Source organism: Desmodus rotundus, chromosome 1 (assembly GCF_022682495.2).
Source record: "Desmodus rotundus isolate HL8 chromosome 1, HLdesRot8A.1, whole genome shotgun sequence".
Lineage (NCBI taxonomy): Eukaryota > Metazoa > Chordata > Mammalia > Chiroptera > Phyllostomidae > Desmodus > Desmodus rotundus.
In genome coordinates, this window is record NC_071387.1 from 110,283,373 (window position 1) to 110,303,803 (window position 20,431).

The 20,431-nt window shown below is 41.4% G+C and overlaps 2 protein-coding genes across 3 annotated transcripts in view; one reads left to right on the forward strand and one right to left on the reverse strand.

Moving 5' to 3' along the window:
* The first annotated feature begins 1,724 nt into the window (after nucleotides 1–1,724).
* BFAR (bifunctional apoptosis regulator) overlaps nucleotides 1,725–20,431 on the forward strand; it is a 28,148-nt gene continuing 9,441 nt past the window's right edge. The window contains exons 1-4 of one of the 2 annotated variants that reach the window (XM_024571585.3): nucleotides 1,725–1,938; nucleotides 16,962–17,298; nucleotides 18,655–18,859; nucleotides 19,589–19,758. In XM_024571585.3, the coding sequence (XP_024427353.2) occupies nucleotides 17,036–17,298; nucleotides 18,655–18,859; nucleotides 19,589–19,758 (638 nt within the window). In that variant the 5' untranslated portion in view covers nucleotides 1,725–1,938; nucleotides 16,962–17,035. The other variant, XM_024571586.4, reaches the window with a different exon arrangement.
* LOC112314789 (ATP synthase subunit g, mitochondrial) lies at nucleotides 4,285–11,339 on the reverse strand. Its single transcript, XM_053915599.1, has 3 exons — nucleotides 11,213–11,339; nucleotides 10,515–10,644; nucleotides 4,285–4,633 (listed from the first exon to the last, which is right to left on the reverse strand). The coding sequence occupies exons 1-3, from the start codon at nucleotides 11,337–11,339 to the stop codon at nucleotides 4,285–4,287; spliced, it is 606 nt and encodes a 201-aa protein (XP_053771574.1).

The window sequence follows — 20,431 nt, forward strand, 5'->3', positions numbered from 1 at the left end:
AAATGTAAAGAATTCTTATAACTCGACAACTCAAAAACAAGCAATCCAATTTTAAAAATGGACAAAGTATTTGAATTGCCTTGATTGATGTGGCTCAGTTGGTTGGGCATTGTCCCACAGAACCAAAAGTCCCCAGTTTCATTCCCGGTTAGGAAGCGAGACTGGGTGGTGGGTTCAGTCCCAGGGCACGTACAAGAAGCAACGGATCGATGTTTCTCTAGCTCATCAATGTTTCTCTCCCGCTCTTTCTCCCTCCCTTCTCCTCTCTCTAAAAATAAATAAGTAATCTTTTTAAAAAAACTTAAATGGACAAAGGACTTGAACAAATAGTTCTCAAAGAAAGTATGCAAATGACCAAGAAGCACAAGAAAAGATGCTCAACATCACTAATGCAAATCAAAACCACACTGAGATGCCATTTCACACCCATTGGATGAAAAGTTAGAACTTTGTACACAGCTGGTAGAAGTATAAAACAGTGCAGCCACTATAGATAACAATATAGTGAGTCTTAATTTTTTTTTTAATTCTCACCCAAGGATATACTTATTGAGACTGAGAGAGAAATATCAATTGGTTGCCTCCTATACACGCTCCAACCAGGGATCTGACCCACAACCTAGGTATGTGCCCTGACTAGGGCCCAAACTTGCAACCTTTTGATTTAGGAGATGACACTCCAACCGAGCAACCCAGGCAGGGCACAGTATGGTAGCTCTTTAAAAATTAAAAATAGAATTACAGGAGGCAGCAATTCCACTTTTGAACATGCAGCCAACACAAGTGAAAACATAAGTTTCAACAGGTATTTGTACACTCATTTATTAGCAGCATATTCACAATAACCAAAAGGTGGAAATAACCAGAGTGTCCATCAACAGATGAATAAACAAAATGTGATATATACATACAGTGGAAAATTATTCAGCCTTAAAAAAGAAGGAAATTCTGGTATGTGCTACAACCTATATGAACCTTGAGGACATTACGCTAAGTGAAATAAGCCAGTCACAACAAAATATTGTACTATTCCAATTATGTGTGGTACCTAGAGTAGTCAGATTTATAGACAGAAAGAGGAATGAGGGGTACCAGAGGCTGGGGGAAGGGACCATGAGGAGGTGTTAAATGGACATGGAATTTCAGCTGGGGAGGATAAAAGGAAGTCCTGAAAATGTATGGTAATGATGATTGCACAACAGTGTGGGTATACCTAATGCAACTTAACTGCTCACGTAAAATCGTTAAAACGGTAACTTTTATGTTGTCTTTTAACACACAATGCTGATACCTATTACCGGATTATCCTCCAGAAAAATGAGTTCACACACTCTCGGCACTAATACAAGTCATTACCAATCTTCTTACTCTTTAGTAATTTGATAGGTAGAAAAGATCACCCAAATGATAAACTTAACGATTTCCAAACTAGCGATTTAAAACATTAAAAAACGTGGTGAGGTCATTTTAATTCCTATTCTAAATGGTACTTTAGCCATGGTCCTGATTTTCTGCGTAAAAACGTGAAGGCAAAAGAAAACTATGGAAGTACAGTGCGGACTTGTAATATTGTTTTAATTTCTGGGCAAAATTCCTCAGAAACAGCTGCCTGAGAGTAGCAGACACATACACCTGACTCAAGCTCACGATGTTAGTTACGCTCCGGCCTCTAGCGGTCCCTGAAGAGGAAGGGGCGGGACCGACCGTAGTACGCATGCGTCAAACTCCTAGGCCGGGGAGTGGCCGCTCTAGGCAGCAGGGAGGTCGCGGGGTTGAGGGGGCTGGGAAACAGTGCGACCTCTCATCTATGGTCGGGAGGCCCGGGCACGCTCCTAGGCAGTCTTAGGTTACTTCCGGAAGTGAAGCTGCCAACTCCTCTGCTTCCGCAGGGTCCAGGCTGGGGGCGACGGCCGGTTGAGCCTCGGGATGAGCGCAGTGGTAAGCAGCGCCGCGGCGGATGGTAGAGAGTGGGCGACCCGGGCTAGATGTCAGGGCGGGATGTGGAGGACGGGCGTGGGGTTAGAGGTCCGAGGAGGCACGCGGGGCTCTCCTAAGCAGTTGCATCCTGGGCTCGAGGCTTGGACCCCAACTTGGCCAACTTCCCCGTCTCTCCCGAGAAGCCCACGTCGGCACGGCGGGTCTCTGGGCCTCGCCTGTTTCCCCTCCAGAGTCAGCCTCTCTCCAGAATCTCCCCGGGGCGAGAAGGAGGGGTCGTCGTTTCCACACACCTGGTGAGGAGACGACCGAGCGCCTGACCCGGAGGACCACCTGCTGCAGACTACGACAATATCTACAGAATCGATTAGGCTCCTGATGCCAGGCTGGGCTTCAGGTCTGACTGGCGAGGCACTACATGCCACACAAGACGAAACGATTACTCCCCTTTTAAAATAGGGTAACGGGCCCTGGTTGGGTGGCTCAGTTGGTTGGAGAGTATCGTCCCGCACACCAAAAGGTTGTGGGTTCCGTCCCTGGTCATGGCGCATGAGAGGCAACCCATCGATATTTCTTTCTCTTTCTCCCTCTCTCTCTCTCTTTAACAAATACATTCTCAAAAAAAAAAAAAAAAAAGGGTAACGAAGGCGAAAGTGAAACCGCACACTCACAGTGGGATTAGGCTGGAACCAGTTCTGTGATTCCAAGCTTACGGGCAAAAATCTGAGCTTGTGCAAAAGGAAGTTTTTTTTAGGAAAAAAACAGAAAGTGAAATTCAGTCTGTGGGTCTAACTGGTAATCTTTGGCAGGGCAAGAGGCAGCCCTATCAGTGCCCAAGAGGGCTGCCCTCCTACTTTGGTGGAGAGGATAAAGTGAGAGCCCAGAAGCAGTTGTGCCCTCAAGTGTCGCTGTTGAGCCCTCCCCGCCGAAGCCCATTGGTTGGTTCATTGAGGGTGGCCTTCATGTCACGCTGTGAAAGACCAATGCGAAGGAGGTTTACTCTCCCCTCCACCCTCAGGCACACCCCACACACAGCCTGTGCTGACTGCACGTGCTAAATAGTTCGGTTTGTTTTTGTTATGGCTGTTTTGTAAACAGCTAACCTGGGTATACCATGTGCTCTATGGTGCTGGCAGTACTTAGATCGCTGGCACTCAGTAAACACAACTATTAATAATTACTTTAATAATACCAGCATACAGTAGGCTTTTTGAGTAGCCATGGATAGAAGTTATCACTTAAACCTCATTCACAGCAGATATTACTTTCCTGAACTTATAAATGGGAAATAAGAGGCACAGGGAGAATAAGTGGGACTTGCTGTGGAACCCAAGTCTCATTTCCATGACCATACTGACTATACCAGCTTCTCCAGGGAAATTATAGTCTATGAAATGGCAAAACATGCACAAATAAAGATTAAGCTAGTGCACAGAGGCAGGAAGGATTAATTTGAGTATGTGGGCAGTTAGTCATTAAAGACATTCACATGGAAGTTAATTTGGGTCTTGTCAGCTGGACACTTTTGACCCAGAGACGGTATGGAACTGTGTTATGGATGGAGGGAACAGTATGATATGCAAAGATGAGCAAGGAGCAGTAATTAATATATGGGGCTAGAGTGTGAATAGGTGAATAGTAGGGGATAATCACAGTAATAGTAATAGTTACTATTAATAGTAATAGTAGATAATAGTAATAGTTAACACTTAAATTGCACTTAATATGTCTCAGGCACTATTCTGAGGGCTTTGCACAGGTAAATTTATCTAATCTACAACCCAGTCAGGAAAATACTATGAACATCTCCATTTTACCAATGAGGAAACTGAGGAATGGAATTTAGGTGACTTGCTTGAGGTCACACAACTAATAATTGGTGGAGCTTGGGTCTGAACTCAAGTCATTCTGGCTGCAGAATTTGTACTCTTTAAAAGTTGTGTTGACTGTGAGCAGGCTGTACAGATTCTTGTTTGTTTTTAAGAATTTACTCATTTATTTTTAGGGAGAGGGAAGGGAGGGCAGCAGAGAGGGAGAGAAACATCGATGTGTGACAGAGACATGGATGGGTTGCCTCTGGCACACCCCCAGCCAGGGACCTCCTCCATAACCCAGGCATGTGACTTGACCAGGAATCGAACCACCAAACTTTCGCTTTGCTGGAGGACACCCAACCCACTGAGCCAAGCTGATCAGGGCCATAAAGATTGTTAAAGGACAAGCTTCTAACTGTGGGTTTTAATTTCTTTTTTCTTTTGAAAATTTTTATTCAAATACCATTCTGATCACTCATGGTCCAAGAACATTCAAGTAATAAACCAGAAAGAAACAGATGTGAAAGATGGATCTTCAAACATTATAGCCAGTGACACCACGCTTGCCTATGATCTCGCCGATGTCAAACCACACCCACACCTTAGTGGCCACCAAAGCATTCAGCAGAGTTTCCTTAACTGTGAACTGTCGGAAGCTACCAGTTTGAGCACTACTGACTAATTTTTGCAAGCTCTGAATACTTGTTGGGATCTCAGCAGGGGTAGGAGGAATCAGCTCAACTTTGGTATAGTGCCAGAGTGTGGGCAGTCCCGGCATGGAGTAAGTCACCACAGCATTTACCAGTGCTGGGGCCTTCTCTGTGAGGTTACAGACAAAATGGGCCACGGGTTTAGGATGGAAATTCTGCTTTAGGATGGAAATTCTGCGGCCCAAACGGCTAGATGAATGTCTGTGGGTGTTAATTTCTCATAATTGGAAAGGTTCTGAGAGAAGGAAGGGCTTGATCAGAATTGTGTTCTAGGGGGATGGTTAGGGGTGGTGAGGGGAAGGACTGAAGAGAAGAGCAGTGGAGATTAGAAATGTTATTGAAACTTTATTTTGTTTACACCTTCCCCATTCCTTGTCCGAAACATATTTAGGGCATATAAGTGTTTATTTGTACAGGCATGCTTCAGAGATACTGCAGGTTTGGTTTTGGTTCTAGGCCACAGCAATAAAATAGCACAATAAAACGAGTTGTAATCTTTTTGCTGGTGGAGGGTCTTGCCTTTAATTTGTAAAAAACGCAACACATGTGAAGTGCATTAAATTGAAGTACAATAAAACGAGATCTGCCTGTATGGAACAGCTGTCTAGTTCCCAAAATTTTGTGTGTATAAGAATCTCATGCACAGGGGCTGGTTTGTTTAACACGTGCATTCGTGGGCCTCTCTCCCAGATTACCATTTTGATACCCTGTTTCCCAGATATCGCCAAACTTTCCAGGTGATTCTGATGGACGTTCTAAGAAACTACAGAGTCAAATTTTTGTTGATTTCATTTTCATCTACAAATCTGTAAAGCCCAGCTTTGTGCCAGCAAATCTCAGGTGTGGTGATGGAATTCTATGGGTTGGTTTCTGACCTCAGGGAGCTCAGAATTTGGTTGGGGAGACAAAGACTACTCAAACATTATGCAAAAGGCGTAAGAGCAAGCTAAACTGAAAAGGATACCTCATTTTATAATATGTGAATCATAACAGAGTGGTTTAAAAGCAACACTTAAGGCGTGGTTTACTGGTACGTACCAGTAGTTTTTGGATCACTTTCTGAGTTATTGGTTATCTACAGCACTGAATACAGGATAGGTTATTAAATTAATGCCACGTAACAGAAATGACAGAGGACAGTCTCTAGAGAGAGCCAGGACAGCCTTCTCACTGTGCTCTCTTGCCCAACACCACTCACACACAGTAAATCACAGGCCCTCAAAGATCAGGCAGCAAATCACCAGGCCTCAGAGTTCAGGCAGCAAATCACTGGCCCCAAAGTTAAGGCAGCAAGTCAGTATTCAGTGAGCTGGCTACCTTTGCCCTAGTGATTTCTGACCTAATCCAGAAAGAAAATCCGTCTCTTGGGACTTGGAGAAACACAAGGTTTTGTACGGTAAGAGCCTGGCAATGCTTCTCGTATTAGTGGAGGCCAGTTTTTGCCACCTGCAAGAAATGCACTTAGTGGTCTCTTTCAGTGCTGTTTCTGACCTTGCCTTGCTTGTATTTGGGCACATTTTAAAAAATTTCATAGTCACAATAGCATGGTCACCCTTTGAACATTTAATAATGTCTGTAGTATTCTGCCAGTGTTTATTTTTTAAGTATATTTTATTGATTATGCTATTACAGTTGTCCCACTTTTTTCTCCCCTTTATCCCCTTCTGCCCTGCACCCCACCTCCCTCCCACATTCCCCTTCCTTAGTTTATGTCCATGGGTCGTACATATAAGTTCTTTGGCTTCTCCATTTCCTATACTGTTCTTTACATCCCCCTGTCTATTTTGTGCCTACCATTTATGCTTCTTATTCCCTGTACTTTTTCCCCCATTCTCCTCCTGCCCCCTCCCTGCTAATAACCCTCCATGTGATCTCCATTTCTGTGATTCTGTTTCCGTTCTAGTTGTTCCCTTAGTTTTTGTTTTGTTTTGTTTTTAGATTTTATTTGTTCATTTTTAGACAGAGGGGAAGAGAAGGAGAGACGGAGAGAAACAACAGTGTGTGGTTGCTTCCCATGCACCCCCTACTGGGGACCTGGCCTGCAACCCAGGCATGTGCCCTGACTGGGAATCCAACTGGTGACCCTCTTGTTCGCAGCTGACACCCAATCCACTGAGCTACCACCAGTCAGGGCTGCTTAGTTTGTTTTGTTTTGTTTTTTAGGTTCAGTTCTTGATAGTTGTGAGTTTGTTGTCATTTTACTGCTCATAGTTTTGATCCTTTTTTTAGGTAAGTCCCTTTAACATTTCATATAATAAGGACTTGGTATTGGTGAACTCCTTTAACTTGACCTTATCTGGGAATAACTTTGTCTGCCCTTCCATTCTAAATGATAACTTTTCAGGATAGAGTAATCTTGGATGTAGGTCCTTTCCTTTCATGACTTTGAATACTTCTTTCCAGCCCTTTTCTTTCCTGTAAGGTTTCTTTTGAGAAATCAGCTGATAGTCTTCTGGGAACTCCTTTGTAGGTAACTGTCTCCTTTCCTCTTGCTGCTTTTAGGATTCTCTCCTTATCTTTAATCCTGGGTAGTGTAATTAAGATGTGCCTTGGTGTGTTCCTCCTTGTGTCCAACTTCTTTGGGACTTTTTGAGCTTCCTGGACTTGGATGTCTATTTCCTTTGCCAGATTGGGGAAGGTTTCTTTTATTGTTTTTTGAAATAAGTTTTCAATTTCTTGCTCTTCCTCTTCTCCTTCTGGCATCCCTATGATTCGGATGTTGGAATGTTTAAAGTTGTCCCAGAGGTTCCTAAGCCTCTCCTCATTTTTTTGAATTCTTGTTTCTTCATTCTCTTCTGGTTGAATGTTTATTTCTTTCTTCTGGTCCAAAGTGTTGATTTGGCTCCCAGTTTCCTTCTCTTCCCTGTTGGTTCCCTGTATATTTTTCTTTATTTCACTTTGTATAGCCTTCACTTCTTCCTTTATTTTGTGGCCATACTCAGTCATTTCTGTGAGCATTGTGATTACCAGTGTTTTAAACTCTGCCTCTGATAGGTTGGCTATCTCCTCATCAGTTTTTTTTTTTCCCCGAACTTTTGATCTGTTCTTTCATTTGAGCCATATTTCTCTGATTCGGTGTACCTGTTACATTGTAAGGGACAGAGCCTTAGTTATTCACTAGGGCGGGGCAACCTACTTCGATGTGTTGTGATGCAGTATGGACAAATGTTTCTTCCTTAATTCTTTGGTTATCAGACTTCCATACAGTACGATTTTCTGGAAGTTGTCTTTTTTTTTTTTTTTTTTTTAATTGGTTGTTGTCCTCCTTTTGGTTGCGCAAGGAAGCATAGCTTATCTACCTATTTCTCCATCTTGGCCGTAAGTTCTGCCAGTGTTTATAGTTGTGTCCCCAGAGGTGGACTTGGGTGCCAGAAATGGGGTGCTGCCAACCACCCTCACCCCTATTTCTATTGTGAATGTGTTTGCTTATTTATCTCGTGGAACCACATACCCACCTTAAAAGTCACACATGGGAATTCATGCTCCAAAACACAGTGTTGTTAGATTCTAGTTTGTTTTCTTTAATTTGGATTTCTCAGCTTTGCAGCAGCAGCTCTGTGATATGGCCTAAATGATACAGGAACAAGTCTGTCCTTTGAACTGATAGCTGTTGTTGATTACATTGTCAGGATAATATAGTGTTGTAAGGATAGGCTTTAAGCCAGACCAGGATTTGGGTCTTCATTTTCTCATCTTAAAATGGAGATGATAGGAGTAATTATCTCATGGGATTGTTATGCCTTTCGCACTATAAGGGCTCGGAAATATTAGCAATTGTCATTATTCTCTGGAGTCAGGTGGTATGTAATGAGAAGAAATAGTCTAGTTAAAGGCCCATATAAAGCCAAAATCTTTTTATTGCAGTGAACATATTTGCTAAGAAATGATTGAGATCTTAATTTTCAGGCTGGAATTTCTCTAAATTTGCCTTTCAAGGGATTTTTCCTAAAAGGTTTGTACTAGTCACAAGTGTCCTGTTGAATGAAGAGGGATAACCATAATTATATACTACTGAACAAAGCGGTTTGAAGATTATGATCTCTGTGTGAGAGTTAACAGTCATTGCATACTGAGAACTTTATAAGATAAGATATAAAAATTCTCGACTTAAATTCAGAATTAAACTGTGATAAACTCAATAAAAATGATTGTATTAATTGACTTTCTTAAATGTTAGTTGAATGACTAAAGAATCAAACGGGTAACAGCATAGGAACCATGAAATAGTAGTCCTTTGGAAGAATCCATAGATAAGTACTTGACCAGGTCAAACAACTCTGATTCTAAGCAAGTCAAGTTCATTCCAGGTTCTTTAGTTACACAGAATTAATTATTGGGAGATTGTATCCCAGCCCCTCACCCCCCCTTTGTTTCTTAGATTTTTTTCAGATAACTGTATGTTTCAGTTAGGTATTTCTTTGGAAGACCATAGAAAAGGTTATGGTGATAGATATCTCGGAATTGCCGAAGTCATTGGAGACTGTGATAATTGTTTCTTATTAGTTGAGCCAACAGACCAAACCCACGAACATTTCAGAGACGGTTAACATTACAGTTTGTTCATATATGTATATTCTTGCCATATTTCACATATCAATACTTTCTAAGATTCTATGCCACTTCTTGACACTGAAATTTTAGAAATGATATGTTCATCAAGAAACATCTCTCTCTGGGTGTTTTAAAAGTCACATCAGTGAGCTGTTAGAACAGGTTGTTGATTAAATGGCATGGGCACAAGAATAACTTTAGGGATTCCTCACTTGTGTGGGTTAGGAAGTGTCACCCAGCTGGAGCGGGATATGGAAGAAGGGACCACAGTTACTAAACACTTCTAAATGCCAGAGCTAACATGTGTCCTCTTAATGCTTATGACAGCCCTGTGAGGTGGGCAGTAGTAACCCCTTCCTTGCATATGCTGGTGTGAGACTTGGAAAGATTGAGTTATTTCTCCGTGATCTATTGGCTCCGAAATAGTGGAACTAACTCAGAACCTGTCTTCAGATTTTAAAACTGAGGTATATTATACTGTCTCTCAGAATCAAAAAGTAAATAATAACAAAAAATTAAAATAAGTGTCTTTAAGGCCTTGTACAAAATATTTGATTCATAGAAGGACCCACAAAAACTTACTCCATTCATTTTGCCTTAGGTCTCTGGGCATATGATGACTATAAAGCCTACTTAAAAATTTTAGATTTAATCCCTGCCTTCAGGTTCATCCAGAGCTTTTCGCACACAATCTGCTGAGCTGGGTTATGTAGCCTCAGAGTCTAAAGCAGAATAGAAGCAGTAATTTAAAAAATCGCTGAAGACCTAATAGGCCGTCACTTTCTTGGCAATGGTAAATAACAACCTGACAGCAAATCAAGAGACAGGAAGACTGCCCTGGCCGGGTGGCTCAGTTGGTTGGAACATTGTCCAGTACACCAAAGGGTTGTGGTTCCATCCCCAAGCAGGAAGCAACCTTTGATGTCTGTCTGTCTGTCTATCTGTCTCTCTCTCTCTGCCCTCCTCTGCCCCCCTTTCCTCTCTTTTTCCCCTTCTTCCTGCACCCCTCAGTCACTCCCTTCCTCCTTTCCTCTCTCCCTGAAATCAATAAGCATATCCTCAGGTAAGGATTGAGAAGAGAGAGAGACAGACAGGAAGACTATAAGCTTACCAACCTAAAGCCAGTTAATCTAGAAACAAACACTGATCAATAGACTGAAGGCATCACCTTACGGGACAGAGCATGGAAATTCAGTTATCTTCAGGGGTCAGGCAAGTGACAGAAATGAGGAAAACAGGTGGGTAAGGCCTGAGGCAAACTGAAGCCCCACTTGCCCTGTCTGAAGGGGCCAGCAGTTTTACTCAGCTTGAGATGATTCTTGTCATGCAAAATGAGAGCCCTGTGTTGCCAGACTTTTTGAGTTTTTTCAAAAGAAGCCAGGAATCTGGATTTTTATGTGAAGTCTGATTTTTAAAAATACTGGCACGCAATTCAAGAGAGAGAGGAGGAGGAAAAAGAGGGGGGAGAGAAAGAGAAAGATCCTGTGAGAGAAAGCCTGCTTACAGGCCAGATGTTGCCACAGTGAAGTGGTGGCTGCCAGTGCTGTGACCGTTCCAGGTCAGGGAGGGTGGATGCTTACAAGCATTATGCTGCATCACTGCAGACAGGCTCACCTGGATTCCTTGTAACTTCTCTAGGAAGCAAAGGGGTGTAGTAGATTAAGAAAGCCTTCATCCTAGAGGATAAATAGGAGTTGTTAACCTTTTCTAGGTCTTGGTCCCCTTTGAGAGCCTAATAAAAACTACAGATTTCCTTAGGAAACATCATATTACATGCTCAAAAGCAGAAACTCAAGCTTGGCTTGTAATTTCAGAATATGCATAGACCTACTGAAGCACCTTTATAGACACCAGTAGAAGACTGAACTTTTTGTCAGAAACCGCCGCTCTTCAGAGTGACTCTGTCTCCAGAAGTTTTGCTCTGCTATTCAATCAGAGTTCAGCCTATTGGTTTAAACTTGCTTCTGCAGATTGGTAGACTTTTCCAAACTCAGGCATTCTTTCCATTAGTTTTGAACTTGGTAATTAACACTTATAATGATGAAACATAAACCAAAGTGTATACATTTGAATGGGGCACTGGGGAGTGGGAATGGAATGACTCTTTTTGCCCCCAATCCTAACCATGTCCCCCAGTCTTCCCTTTTGCCTTCGGGACAAGGGGGAAAGGCCAGGAGGCTACAGGGATATCCTGACACACACTTAACTTGTGAAGGAGCTCAGAAAGAGCCAGGAACCTCGCAGCTTCAGTCTGCTGATGAGTGTGCCTAGAACAGCTGTACGCATCCTCAGGCACCTGGGCCTTCTCCTCAAAGAGGCCTTTAATCATTGCCAGTGTAGGAGAGAGTGTTTGCCCAAGTCAGAACACCACAACTGGGAACCCAAGTGTCTAATTTTACTACTAACGATGCACTTTCGTCCTTTAAAAGGACTGGTTTGTTTGTTTTAATGGAAACAATCCAAATACAGATGGAAATAGCAGAAGAGATCAACTGAATTTGGTTAAGATGTATATTCTTCCCATTGGCTTTCACTTGCTGAATCTAGGGTAAAATGCAACTAGCCAAATTCCCCAAATGTAATCAAAGTCCATGCAGTTTGTTTAGTTTGTTAAAGGCAATTACAAAGCAGAGTTAGTAGCTACCTCAGCTTTTCAAAATACGAATTATAAAAAACACTTTTGATGTCAGTGGGTGATTTGTTTTTTTCATGAAAAACAAACTTTCAGATCTGGTAAGCTAGGAACTACTAGTGTATTCTAGTTTTAAAAGGCTAATATGTGAGAAATTAATGTACGACACCATTTCTCTGCAAATGACTGAAATCCATACACTTGCCCTCATTCTTAACTCCCAACTTCAGTTTGTGCCTCCATTTGATCCCTGGGCAGTTGTACATCACCTCAAACTCAACTTTTCTAAAATTCAACTCACCTTTCCAAGATTGGCCCCACTTGTCTATGCCGACCCATTTCTATTAGATGTACTGTTCTTCCCCAGTTCTGGAACCTAGCCAGCATCTTAGATATTTTTCTCTAGCCACCAAAGCCCATAAATTATTTTTTAATATTTTTTGGCTAGATTGATCTCTTTTCCACCTTTCATTTCTGTGCTGTTTTCATTTTTGTCACCTTAGATTCAGGAGTGATAACAGTTCACTTGTAATTTGTCCCAGCCTAGTCTTAGCCCTCCTTCCTGATGAGGGTATCATCCTAAAGCACAGCTGTGCTGATCTCATTGCCTCTGAAACCTTCATGTGCTCCCAGTGGCCCACCTGTCATTACCCAGGCACGTAAGGCCCTGTATCAGACCAGTATCTCCTGTATCACTGAGAGCAGCGCCAGGTCAGGACCATCTTTTCCGCCCAGCCCTCACTGGCAGACACTGAATCCATATGCGGTCATTAATGTACCTCAAGGGTCTGCCCCGTGTCCCAGCTCATAGGGGAGGTCAGCAGGTAGCAGTGTTTTGGTTATTTCCTAGGGTAATACTGCCTGCGTGGAAGTTGTTTAATGACCATGGGCCAAGTAAAGGAGCCATTCAAAATGATTTCTTTTTCCAAAAACCTATGTATAAGATCTCTCACTTCCTTAGTAATTTGAAGGCTATCCAAAGTAAAGCACTTAGAATTTTTTTTAAAATGTTCCTAAATATGTAAATAATGAGCAAATACGGTTTTCAGAAATAACTTAGAATTTGTCATTATTACTTAGACTCTTTTTTTCTTCCAAAACACCAGTTTCTAATGGGTCTATACAAAAGGTCGTTCCCCTCTTTACTACCATCTATTGTGAGTAACTGTATTACCGTACTTTAAATATACCATATATTTAAATTAACACTAAGTTTTAAATTTAGTTCTGTTTATTCTCTAAGTTGAAAATCTACCACTGGTGTTAGGCCAAAAGAAATACAATATATTTTTTATAACAATTGTAATAATGTCATACATTTGCCTTAAGAATGACTTTGTAAGTACAGAAAACCAAAACTAGTAAAACAATCACGACCTTCCCCACCCAACACATCCACTACTAATGTTTCATTGTGTTCTCTTCTAGTCTTTGTATAGCGTTATCATGCTCTATGTAAAAATTTTCACCCTATAAAATTCTCTTATCACTGCACTTGAAAACCAGGTAAATTGCCATATGCCAGGCTCTGTATAAGGCACTTTATTTGCATTCTCTACTTCATTCTAAAAACCTCCCAATGGCCCTGGATGGGTGGGTAATTTGGCTGGAGCATTGTCGCCTGCACCAAGGGCTTCCAAGTTCAAGTCCCAGTCAGGGCATGTACCTAGGTTGTGGATTTGATCCTCAGTTGGGGCACATATGGGAGGCAACCAATTGATGTTTCTCCCTCACGTTGATGTTTCTCTCCCACTCTCACTAAAATCAATAAACATATCCTCTGGTGAGGATTAAAAAAAAAAAAAAACTAAACTAAAAACCCTTCCATGGACACCCAAAAAGAATATAATATTGAATGTCAACTATAATTGAAAAATAACTTATTTAAAGAAGATTAATTCAGTGATACAAATGACCTATATTTGAGACTTAATATGGACTCTTCTGCTCTTCAAATACTCATAAAAATTCTTAGAATCTTAAAAAAAATCACTCAGTGGAGTAAATACTATTACCACCCCCAAAATACATGAGAAAGCTGAGACTCCAAGAGGTCCAGACCCCCCAGCTGGTAAAGGACAGAGGTGGGGTAAGAACCCAGGCAGCCCAGCCCAGGGACCTGTGTTATTAACCACTGTGCCTGCAAAGCATAAACTGAACTCTTCTCTGTGACCAGCGTGGGAGATGGAGAGTGATTTACTTTTTTTCCTTTACAATAGCAACATTGAGAAACTCACCCACTAGTGCCTACATTATGATAATACCAGAAGTAGTATAAATAATCATTTCCTTTTAAATATATTGTATTGATAATGCTATTACAGCTGTCCCATTTTTTTCTCCCCTTTATTCCCCTCACCCCCCCACCAGCATTCCCCCCCTTAGGTCATGTCCACAGGTCATACATATAAGTAATTTGGCGTCTCCATTTCCTATACTGTTCTTAACCTCCCCCTGTGTATTTTCTACCTACCATTTATGCATCTTATTCCCTGTACCTTTTCGCCCATTCTCCCCCCTCCCTCTCCCCACTGATAACCCTCCATGGGATCTCCATTTCTGTGATCCTGTTCCTGTTCTAGTTGTGTGCTTTGTTTGTTTGTTTAGGTTTGGTTGTTGACAGTTGTGAGTTTATTGTCATTTTACTGTTCATAGTTTTTGATCATCTTCTTTTTCTTAGATAAGTCCCTTTAACATTTCATATAATAAGGGCTTGGTGATGATGAACTCCTTTAACTTGACTTTATCTGAGAAGCACTTTATCTGCCCTTCCATTCTAAATGATAGCTTTGCTGGATAGAGTAATCTTAGATGTGGGTCCTTGCCTTTCATGATTTCGAATACTTCTTTCAGCCCCTTCCTGCCTATAAGGTCTCTTGACAAATCAGCTGATAGTCTAATGGGAACTCCTTTGTAAGTAACTGTCTCCTTTTCTCTTGCTGCTTTTAAGATTCTCTCTTTATCTTTAAACTTTGGTATTTTAATTATGAAATGTCTTGGTGTGTTCCTTCTTGGGACCAACTTCTTTGAGACTCTGGGCTCCCTGGACTTTCATGTCTAGTTCCTTCACCAGATTGGGAAAGTTTTCCTTCACTCTTTTCTCAAATAACTTTTCAATGCTTGCTCTTCCTCTTGTCCTTCTGGCACCCCTATGATTCAGATGCTGGAATGTTTAATGTTGTCCCAGAGGTTCCTAAGCCTCTCCTCATTTTTTGAATTCTTGTTTTTTCATTCTGTTCTGGGTGGATGTTCAGTTCTTCCTCTGCTCCAAATCATTGATTTGAGTCCCGGTTTCTTTCCCTTCACTGTTGGTTCCCTGTATATTTCTCTTTATTTCACTTTTCATAGCCTTCACTTTTTCCTCTCTTTTGCAACCATACTCAACCATTTCTGTGAGCATCCTTATTACCGATGTTTTGAAGTGTGCATCTGATAGGTTGGCTATCTCTTCACCACTTAGTTCTATTTTTGGAGCTTTAATCTATCTTTCATTTGGGCCATATTTTTTTTGTCTCGAGGCACTTACTACGTAGTAAGAGACAGAGCCTTAGGTATTAACCAGGGCAGGGCAACCCACAAGTCGCTGTTTTGTTGCACTGTATGTGGGGGAGGAGTCCTAGAGGGAGCAATGCCCTCCTCCGCTCACCACAGACTTTCAAGTCACTTCTCCTGCTACCCACAAGCAAATTGGGCCCTTCTGGTGCTGGTTCCCAGGTGAGTGGGTTTGTGTACATTCTAGGACCCTGTGGGTCTCTCCAATGAACTCTCCTGTGAGGCTGGGAGTTTCTCCCGCTGCTGCAACTTGAGGCTTTCTTTTCCCACACTGTGGTCTTTCTCACTACCCAGTTGTTCCTCCCAGTTTATCTGCATGTAAATGTGGGACACCCCAGACACCCCCCCCACCAGTCCTCTAGGCGCCTCCTTGCCGTGCGTCTTCTCTGCCCCAGATGCCTGTCTCTGCCCCTCCTACCAGTCTGAATGAGTGTTTCTTCTTTAACTCCTTGGTTATTGGACTTTCACACAATTTGATTTTCTGGCAGCTCTGGTTATTATTTTTTTCATTTTATTTTTAAAGATTTTATTTATTTATTTTTAGAGTTGAAGGGAAGGAGAAAGAGGGGGAGTGAAACATCAATGTGTATGTTGGTTGCCTCTCCTGCACCCCCTACTGAGGACATGGCCTGCAACCCAGGCATGTGCCCTGACTTGGAATCAAACCGGCAATGCTTTGGTTTTCAGGGCCACACTCAATCCACTGAGCTACACCATCCAGGGCTATTTTTTTGTTTTTAAATTTGTTGTTGTCCTTCTTTTGGTTATGCAAGGAGGCAAAGTGTATCTACCTATACCTCCATCTTGGCTGAAGTCCATTAATCATTTCTGTAGCCCCTGCTTATACCACACACCATCCTAGCCACTTCACTTTCCCCGTCTCTAATCCTCAAAGGAAGTCTTGAGAGTTTTTGTAGTGCTATCACCATTTTGCCATTGAGAGAAAGGCTCAGAGAGCTTGAGTAACTTATGCACAGTCACAGAGCTAGTGAACAGGAGAGTTGAGATTCTGACTCAGTGGTATTCTCCATTATACTACATCCTCAAAAAAAGTGTCCTGAGACCCAGATGAGAATGAGAAGATGGCAAATGGCAAATGGTCCTTTGCCATTTGCATATGAGAGACATTAGCATGTTTCCCTGGCACCAGATTGGCCTGATCCAGAGAGCATCATCTGCATGTTTGGGTTGATTTGGGGGTAAAGGTAATAATGAGCCATGCAGGTTGACCTGACACTGGGCACCTCAAAAACAAGGCTTGACTCACTTGTTGGAACTGCTCTTGTGGGAGCCTCTGAAATGACATGTTTATAAAACAAATAATTACCTAATAGAAAAGGAAGATTTGTTTGGGCACAATATGTTGTTTACATGAAATACATTTGTTTTTGCCAACTCCAGACATTTTATTGGACCAAGAACCTGGTTTATTTAAAGTCAGACACGCTGAAAGGATTTTAATTGAGAAATCGGGGCTAGAGAAATTACATTTTCAAAAGAAGTCAGTCAAAGAGTAGAATCTAGAAATCTCTACACCACCTCCCAAGTCTGTTGAAATTTCCACTACATTATGTTGCTTTACCTAATTTTCAAAAGTAAGACAAATAGGCCAGAAAGATATTCGATGATGTCTATCTGCTTTTTGGAATGTAAATTTTTAGAAATCAAATTTGCCACATTTTTTTAAAAATCAGCTTTAATTGAACGGCAGTAACCTCAAATACTTAACTATTTGTCCTATTTCTGTTGCTATCTCTCTTTTTCTAGATTTAATGATGCTTTGCAGCAGTTTTCTAAGGCTGAAATTTTCTGTGCCTGTGGATCCCAGAATTTGCTAAGAGATGGAGGAGTCTCAGCAAAATGAGCTGAACACGATGACCCTGGAGAAAGATGACCCTCTCAAGAGCACCAGCCCTCAGATTTCTGTTAGTGAATTTTCTTGCCACTGCTGTTACGACATCCTGATTAACCCCACCACCTTGAACTGTGGGCATAGCTTCTGCCGGCACTGCCTGGCTTTATGGTGGGCCTCTTCAAAGAAAACAGAGTGTCCAGAATGCAGAGAAAAATGGGAAGGTTTCCCCAAAGTCAATATTCTCCTCAGGTAGGCTCCGTCCATAATGGTAGCACATACAGCTTGTTCGATGTGGTTTGTCTTAATGGTGCAGCCATGTTTGAAAAGGCCAGAGGCACAGAGCTGACCTCCACCGTGGTCATTCTGGATCTGCTGGATGTGAATCAGGGAGCTCAAGGACCTGAAAATCCAGACTCCCTTCCTCATAGGTGACTGTGATTTGTTTATTATTTATTATCAATAAATGAAAAATTCTAGTTATCAGACCACTGTTTGTAATCCTTTGTTATATAATACTTTTTAATTGATTTGTATTCACTGAGAACACCCGAGGTCTAATGGGAAAAATGGGATAAGTATACAATTCTGAATAACTGGTTTGATGCTGATTTTCAGTCTTTGACTAAACTCTGTACCAGCTCTTACATTAATTGAGGAAGGCGCTCATGTATAGCATCACGCAGCAAATGGCAAGACCTTTCAGTTAGCGGTTATTCCATTCATAATATTCGTAATGTTGAAAGTTCTTTGGGGATATTGCTTATTGTGAGATCTTTGAGGCTAAATTCCTTGTCTTTTCTTCTGTCATCTTCTTGATATCAACAGAATACCAAAAGTTCCATGAAAACATTAACACAACAGTCTCATTTTCACAGGAGATGTATTTACAAACACTTTGCTCTTATCTGGCAGCCTTGTTTCACCCAAAGGTTAATCTTAAGTTGAAGGAGGGTTCTGCGATTGTGCGTAATTGAAAATGAAAAGAACCCTACAGTATGACCTGAGGGTTGGTCTTTTCACTTACTACTGAACTTCACTTTTGTCCTTTTTTACGAATGAATTTTTAGTAACTGAAACAATATGTATATATATTCGTTTATGTTTAAAAATATATTAGAGCATTTCTGATAAAGCTAGAGATCCTTTTGACCCCTCCCCCAACATATATATAGTCCTCCCTTCCTTTTTCCCAGAGTAACTTGTTATGACTTAGTTGTGATTTCTTTCAGATCTTTAAAAATATTTTTATTTACATATGTGCCAATAGGAAATGCAAATGTTTTCTCACATCAGCAGTATTCTATCTGTATAGTTCTAAAGTTCACTGTTTTCACTCATTGTCTTAAATTTACCCATCTTAATAAACAATGATATCCAATAAGTCCATTTTTAAAACTACGTAGTGTTCCGTTGTATGATATACCGTGTTTTACTTAACTGTTTTCCTAACAGTGGACATGTAGGTCATTTCTGATTTATTGCTGTTTCCAAAGTACTAGAGTACTTGCATATTATTAAATGTTCACAGTTTTGTTTTGGCTTTTAAACATTATAAGTGTATTTAATAAAACATCTCTCTTGTGATTTGTTTTCTGTTCTCTATAGGGATGCCATTGAAAAATTATTTCCTGATGCCATTAGAATGCGATTTGAAGACATTCAGCAGAATAATGACATAGTCCAGAGTCTTGCAGCCTTTCAGAAATATGGGAATGATCAGATTCCTTTAGCTCCTAACACAGGCCGAGTGAATCAGCAGAGAGGAGGGGGATTCTTTTCAGGAGTGCTCACAGCTTTGACCGGAGTGGCAGTAAGTTTATCACTTTTTCTCTGTCCCCCACCCTCCCACGGTTTCTATTGAAATCAGTTCTGTTCAAATAACCTAAATGATTGATGACATCGCTGCATGTGGTAATTTAGTGCATACATTGAAATCTGCTGGGTTGTATGATTCTTTGGGGATGTTGCTTACTCAAAGTAGACAACATAATTGTCAGGGCCCAGTGAATGTTACTTTATCTCATTTCATCTTCCTCATAGCCTGTGCAGTAGGGACCATTATTATTCCCATTTCAGAGATGAGGAAATAGGTGATAGAACTGGAATTTGAGATAATGTCTGCCTTGATGATAGTCTTGAGCACACCATTTAACTAGCTTTCAATGTAAATAAAGACTATTTCCTTTTTTTAAAGTTCCATGCAAAAGAAATCTAAATGTTGTACATTCTTTAGTAGAAAAGATACATGAGTTATGTTGGCCAGGTTGATGGGGTCATGGGTGCAGTGTGCCCAGGTGCCCTGTGACGAGTCCTGCTCCTGTCTCTGTTCCCTCACACCCCAACGATCATCAGACAGACGAGCCTGCCGAGAGTTGTGCCACCCCGTTCTCTAGCAGTGGCGCTGCCCTGCTTCTGTGTACAGGCTTGGCATCACTCCCTTTGAGCTTAGCCTCTTCCCTTCCCTGCCTCACATTCACATATTTGGAAACTGGCATCTCTGACTTTTCTGTGTCTGAAGATCCCTGTCGTTTCTCCTCAGGTGGTCCTGCTTGTGTATCACTGGAGCAGCAGGGAATCTGAGCATGACCTCCTGGTCCACAAGGCTGTGGCCAAGTGGACAGCAGAAGAAGTTGTCCTCTGGCTGGAGCAATTGGGCCCTTGGGCCTCTCTCTACAGAGACAGGTTTTTATCTGAAAGAGTAAATGGAAGGTGAGGAGCAAAACCTTTGACAGACACGTCACTGACATTTTTTTAAATAGCTTTATTGAGATATTATTTACATAGCGGAATATTCACCATTTAAAGTGTACAATTAGTGGTTTTTAATATATTCACAGGTATGTACTGACATTACCACAATCGAGTTTTAGAACATTTTCATCACCCCCAGATGAAACTCTTACCCTTTAGCAGTCCATCCTTGTTGCATTCCATCCTTTCCCCTCCCTCTGCCCCATGTACCACCATTCTACTTTCTGTCTCTGTGGGTTTGCCTGTTCAGAGCATTTCATTAATGGTAGGTATCATTCAACATGAGGCCTTTTGTCTGGCCTTTTTACTTAGCCTCATGTTTTTAGGGTTCATGCAAGTTGCACCATGTGTCAGCGCTTTATTTTTATGGCTGAATAATATTCCATCTTGTGGCCATACCACAGTTTATTTATCCATTCTTCAGTTGGTAGGCATTTGGGTTGGTTCCAGGCTGGAGCTATGGTGAACAATGCTGCAGGGATCATTTGTATACAAGTTTTTGTGTGGACATATATTTCAGCACTCTCTTGGTGTGGAATTGCTGGGTCATATGGTAACTCTATGTTTAACTTTTTGAGGAACTGTCAAACTGTTTTCCAAAGTGGCTGTACCATTTTATGTCACTCAAATT